The sequence below is a fragment of the Vigna angularis genome, chromosome 2 (assembly GCF_016808095.1).
Source record: "Vigna angularis cultivar LongXiaoDou No.4 chromosome 2, ASM1680809v1, whole genome shotgun sequence".
Taxonomy (NCBI): Eukaryota; Viridiplantae; Streptophyta; class Magnoliopsida; order Fabales; family Fabaceae; genus Vigna; species Vigna angularis.
This window is the reverse complement of record NC_068971.1, coordinates 32,020,740-32,031,381: the sequence shown is the minus strand read 5'-3', so window position 1 is coordinate 32,031,381 and position 10,642 is coordinate 32,020,740. Positions and strand designations below refer to the sequence as shown.

At 34.1% G+C, this 10,642-nt stretch overlaps 2 protein-coding genes across 6 annotated transcripts; one reads left to right on the top strand and one right to left on the bottom strand.

Moving 5' to 3' along the window:
- The first annotated feature begins 430 nt into the window (after window positions 1-430).
- On the top strand, window positions 431-3,565 carry LOC108327110 (pentatricopeptide repeat-containing protein At2g36730). Of its 3 annotated transcripts, none has more exons than XM_017560838.2 (2): window positions 431-2,463; window positions 3,302-3,565. In XM_017560838.2, the coding sequence occupies exon 1, from the start codon at window positions 577-579 to the stop codon at window positions 1,972-1,974; it is 1,398 nt and encodes a 465-aa protein (XP_017416327.1). In that variant the 5' UTR covers window positions 431-576; the 3' UTR covers window positions 1,975-2,463; window positions 3,302-3,565. The 3 variants fall into 3 exon arrangements, with proteins under 3 accessions (XP_017416327.1, XP_017416326.1, XP_017416325.1); XM_017560837.2 differs by lacking the exon at window positions 3,302-3,565 and adding an exon at window positions 2,623-2,785; XM_017560836.2 differs by lacking the exon at window positions 3,302-3,565 and adding an exon at window positions 2,597-2,785.
- Window positions 3,566-5,850: 2,285 nt separating this feature from the next.
- On the bottom strand, window positions 5,851-8,959 carry LOC108326939 (transcription and mRNA export factor ENY2). 3 transcript variants are annotated; one of them, XM_017560567.2, is made up of 5 exons: window positions 8,753-8,959; window positions 8,508-8,604; window positions 8,270-8,364; window positions 6,491-6,567; window positions 5,851-6,124 (listed from the first exon to the last, which is right to left on the bottom strand). In XM_017560567.2, coding segments are annotated over exons 1-5 (345 nt in total). In that variant the 5' UTR covers window positions 8,755-8,959; the 3' UTR covers window positions 5,851-6,050. The 3 variants fall into 3 exon arrangements, with proteins under 3 accessions (XP_017416056.1, XP_052729811.1, XP_052729812.1); XM_052873852.1 differs by lacking the exons at window positions 5,851-6,124; window positions 6,491-6,567 and adding an exon at window positions 6,574-7,032; XM_052873851.1 differs by lacking the exons at window positions 8,270-8,364; window positions 8,508-8,604; window positions 8,753-8,959 and adding an exon at window positions 7,924-8,263.
- Window positions 8,960-10,642: the final 1,683 nt, after the last annotated feature.

The following is a 10,642-nucleotide window of genomic DNA, read 5'->3' as shown; positions in this document are numbered from 1 at the left end:
TATGCATATAAAGATAAGGCTTAAATGTTTACTTCGTCCTCATGTTAAGAGGTGAATTTTTGTTTAGTACCCGATTTTAAAAATGAAGACATTGAGTCCCTATGTTATGAAAAATGTATGAATATATTTTTCATAACATAGGGACTCAATGTCTTCATTTTTAAAACCGGGTACTAAACAGAAATTCCCCTCTTAACATGGGGACGAAGTAAGCATTTAAGCCTAAAGATAAAAATGAAAGTGTGGTCTACTTTTTATTAAAAATCGCTTCAAAATATTTTTCAAATCAATTTTTATATGTTTACAACTTTTCATAATAATTTTTTAATAATAAATCATATATTATTATTTTATTAATTTGTTTAAATTTATCATTAAAAATATATTTAAAACAAACAATTATGAGACGTAAATATTATAAAAAAAATTGTTAAAAAAAATTCTTTCTATATACCTCTTAAAAAGATTATGACGTTTTAAATAAAGAGGAAAGACACTAGAATACTTTCCTCTTCGTCTTGCCCGATTGACGGAGCTGCTAAGAATTGAACAGGATTACTATAGAGTCGTCTTCAAATGTTAGCGCCAAAACTGCAACCCTGTTCTCCATCATCAGTGCATAGAAGCCTCTCTACTCTGGCACTCCTCGCCGACAAATGCACCACCATGGACCAGCTGAAGCAGCTTCACGCCCAGATGATTGTTTCTGCCGTCGTCACAGCTGATGCCTATGTTGTCAGCCGCTTGCTCTTCTCTTGCGCCCTCTCCCCCTTCGCCGACCTTTCCCACGCTTCCAGAATCTTCCGGTCCACACCCCACCCCAACTCCTTTATGTGGAATACCCTCATCCGCGCCCAGCCCCAGGCGCTCCACGCGCTCTCTCTCTACCTCGCCATGCGCCGCAACGGCGTCCTCCCCGGTAAACACACCTTCCCCTTCCTCCTCAAAGCATGCTCCGAATTGCGCAACCTTCCAGCCTGCAAACAGCTCCACGTCCACGTCATGAAGATCGGGTTGGCTTCCGATTTGCACGTGGCTAACGCTTTGGTCCGGTGTTACTCGGTTTCGGGCAATTGGATTGATGCCCGTTTCTTGTTTGATGAAATGACCGAAAGAAGTCCGAGTCTTTGGACCACTATGATTTGTGGGTACACTCAGAATTTCCGCTCCAACGAGGCTTTGCAGCTTTTCAGCAAGATGGTTGGGGCGGGCTTTGAGCCCGGTGGTGCCACCCTGGCTTCGGTATTATCTGCGTGTGCCCGGTCAGGTTATCTTAATTTTGGAGAAAGGATTCATGGCTTTGTGAAGGTGAAAGGGGTTGGACTTGGAGAGGGGGTGATTCTTGGGACGGCGTTGGTTTACATGTATGCCAAGAATGGGGAGATCGCAAAGGCTAGGAGGTTGTTTGATGAAATGCCAGAGAGGAATGTTGTTACATGGAATGCTATGATCTGTGGGTTGGGTGCTCATGGATATGTGGAAGATGCTCTTGGTTTGTTTGAGAAGATGAAGAGGGAACATGTTGTTTGTCCTAATGGTGTCACCTTTGTTGGAGTTTTGTCGGCTTGTTGTCATGCTGGCTTGATTGATGTTGGTCGTGAGATTTTTCGTTCGATGAAGTTGGTGTATGGAATTGAGCCGAAGATTGAACATTATGGATGCTTGGTTGATCTTCTAGGGAGAGGGGGGAGGTTGCTGGAGGCAGAGGAACTGGTGAATGGAATGCCGTGGAAGGCTGATGTGGTTATTTTGGGAGCTTTATTGGCAGCTAGCAAGAGTAGTGGGAATACTGAGGTTGCTGTAAGAATGGTGAAGGAAATTCTTGCTCTGGAACCACAAAATCATGGTGTTCATGTTGCTTTGTCTAATATGCATGCAGAGGCTGGACAATGGCAGGAAGTTTTGAGACTGAGGAAGACAATGAAAGAAGAGAAACTCAAGAAAGTGCCAGGATGGAGTCTGATCGCCTCGTAGAGTTTCCTGTCATACCTTGTAATAGTAAAGACTGTTCATTGTGGAAAAAATATTATTCTTTCATTTTTAGCGAAAGATGAGGAAGGTATATATAGTGGGACGCACTTCATGATCAACTGATGCAGTCATTTTGAAAATAGCTATGATGAGACTTGAAATACGGTGGACTTGACTCCAACAACTGATGCATGCATGGTGCTAAATGAAGAAATATCGCTACACTTCTGCTGCATCACAAAGCTGAAATTTTAAAATACCACAAAATGATATATTATCACATCCTAGTTGCAATGACGTAAGTATACTGCGATAGGATCAGAGGATATCATTTTGTAGAGAACTTCATGAGCAGGAAGAATACAAAAATATATTACAGTGTACTTGGTGTTGAAGCCTTATACCACCAGAGAAACTAATACAGGAATCCCTGGTATTGGCTGACTAAAAAAGGACTGAAGGGAAGAATTCTTCGAAGCTTTCTTTACTACGGTAAAGTGTTCTTTAGCACGTACATACAGGATTAGCCTTTCATCATGCTGACTTGCTGATTGAAAATATTATCAATATGCATTAAATGCCAAATTGTAATGCATAAGTTACGTTATTAATTTGCTTGCTTTAGGTGTTCAAACATTGTTCATTTGCCAGGACTTGTTGAAACATGGAAGAGCTACATTCAACAGTAGAGTAGATGAAAAGGAGATGGAAGTTGGCTTGCTATCTCTTGATTTAGAGAAAAAGGAAAAAGAGCTTGTGATTATTGACATACACGTTGCCGTTGTTATAAAACAAATTGTGATACCTTCGTGTTCATGATTCCAGTTTATTATAGAAGGCCATTAATCTAAGATTATGGTCATGTTCATGATTCTAGTTTATTATAGAAGGCCATTAATCTAAGATTATGGTCATGATGGTAACAATAATAACTATAAAAAGATTTTAAACCCTTGTCGGAGACTAATAGAAATAAACTCTTTTTTTAGAAAAAATTTTGGGCAAAAATACAAGGATAAAAAGGAAAGTGTATTGTATGAGCATTGGCCAGCTTAGGACTCGACGATCCCATTCATTAAGAACATCTATTGAATTGGTCGATTAGGTAACATGACCGTTCAAACACGAACTAAGATTGATGATGATTAACTTAAGCTAAATCACGATCATTATCAATTGGGTCGTAATTAGGTTGACATTAATCTGAAATCCATTTCAAAATCTATAAATACAAGATTGATGTATTGTGGTAGGTTGATTACATTTAATACACATTTATTTTTAGAGTGTCGAATCTTTACTAACTTTGACATTGAAATACTTTCTGCAGGTAATCTCCCAACGTGACCAAACGAAATGAAGGATGAAGGTAACCTCACAAACACCTAGGCTCAAGGTGTTGTCTAGTTCAATTTTGCCAGCAAGAATGACTCAAAATTTGGTGGTTTGAGACATAAAAAGCACACCAGCCGTTCTGACTCAAAACAAACTATCTCAACAACTTTGTTTGATGGAATTAAACATGTTTGAGCTCAATTTTGGCACAAAACAACACTCATTCTAAAATTCACCTTGCCACTTCCAAAAATGACTCCTATCTACCTCTTGACGAAGAAGAAGAGTCACTTGCAAAAAGCAAATGGATTGACGAGCAGAAACAACAATACCTACTAAATTCTAAGGCTCGTAACTCGCTAATGTATGTTCTCTCTGAAGAAGAATATTAAAAATTTCACACCTATCAAGGAGCAAAAGAAATGTGGAACACACTGATCATAACATACAAAGGGTCACATGAGGTCAAAAGAAACAAACTCAACCTACTGACTAGTAATATGAACTATTCACCATGCTAGAAAATGAAAACATTCAAAGCATCTTCAGTAGATTCTAGACGATCCACAATGAACTCAAGTCCTTGGAAAGTCCTACGACAATTTCGATCACATTGAAAAAATCTGGTGCAGTCTTCCTAGACAATGGATACCACAGGTTATACTCTCAAAACATCAAAAATCTTGATGGCATGAGTCTAGAAGAGTTGGTCGAAATTCTAAAAGTGAGCTTGAACTTCAATAAGATGATTCAATAAAGAAAGAGAAAAGCATTGCTCTTAAGACCACCAAAAGGACACCAACAAAGGATCTCAGAACATATGAATCCTTAAAGAAGTTTATGATGAAAAAGACTCTATGAACAAGAATGAGAAAGAGTAACTACATGAGATTAAGTCAAGTCTTTCCAGATCCAAATCAAGCAAAATCGACCTACCATAATCAACTCAAACTATAAAGAATTTGAAAATATAAATATTTGAAATTCTTACTTTTTAGGTAATATCAAATTCTTTAATTTTAAGTAATCTAGTTACTCTTATGAAATTATAAAATTTCAATTTTCTTCTAATTGTCTCGTCTAAACAACTTATTCTACACTAACAAATTTTAAATTTACCAAATAAATAAATTACTTACTATCTTAAATGGTCTCATCAAACACATTATCAAAGAGTTGTACTGTTGAGTGCAAAACCACATAATAAATATTCTTTCTTAACAGGAAAAATAATTAAAAAAATATATAAAATATTTCCGGCATTTTTCCCGTAAATCATTATAAACATTAAACATTATGTTACTGTTAGTTTTTAATCTCTTTGAAATTATTAAAAAGTAACCAATATAAAATATGAATGAAAATGTTATATGAATTATATTAAATATGCTCACAGTACAAATATTCTTAAATTTTCACGTAATCATGAATTATTTAAAGATTATAAACTACTTAATTTATATTAATTACTTTAAAAGTTGTATTTAAGATTTCTAGTTGACAATGTTATAATTGGTATCCTAACACCCAATCCTTTTACTTTTGCAAGACTAATTTATAGAAGACTCGTGTTGATTAATCAATTAGCGTTTGTAGTATTTGGATTATTACTTTTATGGATTACCGTGTCATTTTGACCTACAAACCCACCATTTTATCATATATAGTAGATCATCCAATCACTTCTAAGTGAAGTGTCATAAATCTCTCAAACAGGTCAACTTGTCTAAATTCTCCTAAAAACGAATTGAAAACAAACTCATTTTGCCGTCATATAAAAATGTAATCAAACTTGTCTAAATTCTAGAGATGCAATCAAACAGGTCAACTTGTCTAAATTCTAGAGATGCAATCAAACTTCAGTATGAAATTATGTCATCGATGAATCGGTATGCTGTGATAACGCCTACTGCATTATGATTATAGATTTGGTAGGAACATCTAATGCTGTGATAATCCTTCCCTTTTCCATCAGTGCTCAAGATGCCAGCATCAAACCTTGAAAAGATCAAGGTTGAAAAATATCAATGTGATGTTGTAACCATGCTCCCTATTTGTTATCTTGGGGAATAAAGGGCACAATTTAGATGGCCCAATTGACTTCTGGGTCTGTTTAACTTTCAAGACAAATTGGAAGGCCTTCAAATGATATGAAGGGAAAAGAGGCTGGATGTAGAGAAGATCTAGCAAATTGAGATAGTACACCTAAATAAACTTCAATGCTCAAGATACCAAATGCTGGGGTCAAATAATGTAGTTAAAGGCTCAAAGATCATACCTTTGAAATGGTGTGGAATTGCAATTATAGGTGTATAAGTTAAGGATTTTCTTGACCTGAAATGAATATGTACATAGCTTTGTTTCGTAAAAACATGAAATCTTCAAATAAAGGAATTATTATTACCTTCCACATGCATGTATCAGAAATTTTATTTGTCAGATGTAGTACGATGATATTTAAAAGCACAGACGCAACTAAACGAACTTTTGCTTGTGTAACAAATGTTTTTGCATAAACGCCAAAATAAAAGCAAGGAATAAGACTGTTACATAGTAGTAATTTTGGATAAAAAAATTATTTTTCAAATTTATATTGTAAGGAGTGAAATGATCATGCTTTTACAAGACATATTCATATACCTTCCAGAAAAAACCTAGTACAAGTGTGTGCAGTTCTTACTAGTTCCACCCATAAACTTTACAACATATTGGTGAGGTTTAACACCGACCAAGCCTTGAATATATTAGAGAGCAGCAGACACAAGAAATGTGCGAATCCTCTGCAACAACTCAGCCTTTATGGTATCAGGAACGGAGGCTGCCAAAAACAAGTTTGACAAGTTCTTTATATTGTCAGTCGGGCACTTTTGTAAAAAAGAAAACAAGTTTGACAAATTCAGTTTCAAACGTTTAAACACGTAGTACCCTGCTCAGTAAGGGCTACATAAAATATTAATCAGTAGATTTTGAAGAATTTTGGGTGGTGTTTACCTAATGAGGAGTTTTATTAAACTAAATACTAATTTTCTATATATTTTCCATATGCACAACCTACAACAAAAATGTCTTATCCTATAAATGAGGTCGGTAACAAAGATCAGAAAACGTTATTAAGCTTGGTAAATTTTTATATGAAGGAAAGAAAAGAAAAGAAATTCAAACTATGAAACACCTAAATCTCTACCTCGGCCCTTTGGAGTAATGACATGTACAAGTTCATCCACAGTAACATTATTCCTCCCTTTCTTCTTCACAACAGCTCTGCAGTAAAAAGGACAACATGTTCCAATTTCACACAGGTGAGTGTTTATCAACACGAAAAGGTAGAAACAATCAGAAAAGAACAACAGGGTGAGATAAAATAGCAAAGTTGAATGAATGTATAGCCACGGAGAACCTGATATTACCATGGAATCATTTTGTGTATAGTCACACGGTTCTAGAATTAAGTGCCAACTAAAGCACGTAATGAATTTAACACTACACACAACCAAAGCACTAGATAGACACACAAAGCGGACACCAAACAAAAAGTAGAAGTAATTCGTTTATTCCCCCAGTCAAACTTAAAGTTGTATCTAAATGTCTAGAGTTAATTAGAAATCTGAGCCATAGTCTTCAATAGCAGTATCGGCCAGAAACACATCAGTGGTTGCTGGAAGTTTACAGGGAGTTGAGAGGCCTGAATGAGTAAAAGTGGTTTGGAGGGAGTACTCACTTGCGTACCTGATTTGTGAAACAAAATAAGAAACTGAAACATTGAGAAGTTTTACAGAAGGGTTTTACTTTTTTACCATTTATAAAAAAGTAACCAGAAGCCAAAACGTTGACATTATGGAGTCCTCTCCTAACAATAACAGTAAGCAAAAACATAACAGTTGTGGGGTCTTCTCTTTCGGCCCCTTCATGTGACACGATGTCACCCACCATTGTGCTGGCTAGCTGCTTCGGCACAATAGATGCACTATCTCATACTATGATTAGAGAATGATAAGAGAAATTGCATTTCTTTAGGACAGAATAAAATCTTAGTACTAATAAGTTTGATATAACAAAATGCATGTGGTCTCCGGTATTCTAAACCAAAAGGGCATAATGTCATATGCCAAAAGTATCATAATCTTACATGTTTTTTCTCAATATATACTATGTTGAAAACAGATTAAAGGGTGTAATAATAAGTGAATGTGTTTGGCCTGTCTCTCCCCTAAGCAAAAGTTTCTACACAGAAAATCAAGAAGTCACCCTTGTGTTACTGCTCCGAATGGGAACTAGAGTCTAATATAGAATGGCAAATATTTAATTTCAAATTCGAATCATTCTGTTTTCCCCTCTACTAGAAAATACTTATTTTGCTTCTAGTATCTCAAAAGGGCATCTAGAACTTCTATTTAGTGTCCAATTGATGCTATTCAGTCAAGTCGACTCAGTTAGGGATAAATCCTAAAACTCACTTACTGAATCGATAATAAATAACCCGGAAAGCTAGAACCCAAAAAGTCCCTCTGTAGGGAAAAAAGGATCATGGTGACAAACCTAAAACAAAATGAAAATGAAATTAATTTCCATTTACTGTCAGCATAATACACTGTCCTATAGGTTGACGTGAATACACACCTTGTTCTCACACATTGTGGGAAGGCATGTTCAATCCCCACAGGGTGCAAAAGCTCATTTCCAGCGGCATTTACAGTAGCATGAACCAGGACACTCTTTAGTGTAGTGGAATAAGACAAAGCAATAGCATGAAAGTATAATAAACTGCCAACCAAACTAAAATCATAGTGTATGACTTTAAATGGCATTTATTAACGTCAACAAACTTATCTTATTATCTAATATTTTTCCACAGATATCTTCATGCTAAAGGAGATCATTAGTCCCTTCCAATAAACCCATTCTCCATAGTTTCATCATATTTGTGGTAAGTGCGTGTACTATTCACTAGATAAAAAAAAAATACCTGCAAAGAGCTTTCATTTCATCCTTCCAACCACAGTCAACAAGCCTTTCCCTCAAAAGCTCCATGAGGCGCTCCTTCTCCCCAGTCTCAATCAACTTCACAGCCATTCAAGAAACCCAACAAAACCATAAAAAACTAACAAACTAAACTAACCTTCAAGACCCATAATAATCGTTCCAACAAAAAAAAAAACAGCAATTGAAACTTGAAACAGAACAAACAAGTAAAAAGACGCAACCTTGATATTGATGAGTTCTTGAAGCGTGGGTTCCCTTTCAGGGGCATTTTCGACCACATCTGGCGTGGGAGGTCGATTCACTGACGCCTTCAGCTTCCTTGTGTTTCAAAAAACAAACAAACGAACCGAATCACGCAATGGTAAGAGGATAGTAACATTTGTATTTGATATTTTTTTAAAACTGTTTTGATTTAAAGAAAGAAGGTAGTGGGAGTGAAGGCGTGAAAGAAATTGTGAATGCTTACATGGTTGAACAAAAGGGTAGTTGAAGTCACAGATACGATTGTTGAATAGATAGATGACGATGCTGGTGATGATGAAGAAGCAGAAGAAGGTGAATTGTTCGGACTGTCGCCAATGCCCTATCTCGTTGATTGTCTTCCACACTGCCACCTAAACTTCTTTTCCTTTCCACCTTAAAGGGGCGATTTTCTTTGAGGTTAGAATAGAATATCAACTACTTAGAAATACATATATATATATTAATAAAAATATATTTTTTTTATAAGAAAGTTTGTAACTCTTTTTAGTAGTATTTAATTTTATTCTTGTTAATATAATTTATTCTATTATTTATAACTCATACTAATTATCCTTAAAAATTATATAATGTTCTTGTCAGTGAGTGTCATAGGACGAGTGATATTTTTTAGAAGTCAAACTTAAATTTTTACTAATTGATCCGTTAATTGTTGATGAAAATTGAGATAGAAAGAGTAAAATTTAGATAAAATAAAAATAGGAAATATGTGAGTGTTAAAGTGAAAAAAAATTATATGAATGCTTTACATGGATCAATTTGTATTTATAAAACTTTATTTCTAGAAACAGAACTTCTGTAACTGAAAAGTTACAGTTGGTTAGTTACTACTTGAAATCAGTTATATAGCTGAGTTATAAAATGAGTCTGAATTGTTCAAATTTTATATGAATATTATTATATTGTTAAATATATATATATATATATATATATATATATATATATATATAATTATAACATTATAAAATTAACAAAAAAAAATCATATTTTTTCATAATGATAAGAAAAATACTTTTTTTAACTATTTTTGAAATGTACATATATATTTGTATTATTTTACACTCTTGATAATTATTATTTTTTTAAAATTTAATTCAGAATAAGAGGTTTACACGTTATACGTAAGAAGAAGTGGTAACTCATATTGCAAGAGGTTGTTTGTAGAAAAGGTTGAGTCTGACTTCTACCTAGCTCATATTATTAAGATGGTTTTATGATCAATTGATGTCAAAGGAGGAGGGGTCAAAGGACAAAGTTGGACACCGAATGAATTTAGACATGTTCAGGGCTTAATGGAGAGTGAATTTGGACAACAGACAAAGAATTTAAAAGCTAATTAAGTGAATTTTTTTTATTAATTCTGATATTTATTATTATAAACACTTAGTGATGTAATAGAGAATAATTTTATAACATTCCGGCTAGATGTAACTAACATTATAAAATTTATAAATTTGGATTAAAAAGATAATATTTATTCATTTTTTAAGTTTGTTAACTAAAATGTATCAAAGTAGATAGATAATTTCAATTTCACATCAAAGTTTAGGACTTTAACCCTTAAATCACAAAAACCTTTGTCTAAAACAAGTTCATTACAAAATAAAGTTGTTAAGACAAGATCGTCTAAAGATATTAGATTGTTTAGCAAACCAAATTTTGACGTTTAACAATACGCATTAAATGAAATATATTTTCAGAAAGAGAAGCGCCTACCTGACCTAAAATATTTAAGTGTTTGATCAAATCAATTGAAAACCTATATGAGAAGCTACGCAAATTGTTCAAGTGTTAATACAAAATCTTCTCAAAATAAGAAAATACGCAACAATGTTTTCCTGAAGTCTATATCGTCTAATACATTGTTTACAGGAAGCGTCTGATCAATACGAAAAGACTATAAAAAAAAAGCTTTAGAGATAATATACCTAAGGACTTCTACTCATAAAAAGATGTAAAGAAAAATATTTCATGAAGAAACCATTCTAAGAATATGTGCAAAATAGTAAGATATGTTCTGAAGCTCTCTAATTGAAATAATTGTTCTTGAGAATTGTAAAACCATTGAAGCTTAATAATGATTTACATCAAAAAA

What these genes read in the sequence shown, in the direction of transcription:
- LOC108326939 (XM_017560567.2), bottom strand. An exon ending in AAGAACTCATCAATATCAAG is followed by an intron (nt 8,365 to 8,507) that starts GTTGCGTCTTTT and finishes ATGGCTGTGAAG; the next exon opens with TTGATTGAGACTGGGGAGAA. An exon ending in CATTACTCCAAAGGGCCGAG is followed by an intron (nt 6,125 to 6,490) that starts GTAGAGATTTAG and finishes TGTTTTTGGCAG; the next exon opens with CCTCCGTTCCTGATACCATA.
- LOC108327110 (XM_017560838.2), top strand. Translation starts at nt 577, where the DNA reads ATGTTAGCGCCAAAACTGCAACCCTGTTCTCCATCATCAGTGCATAGA.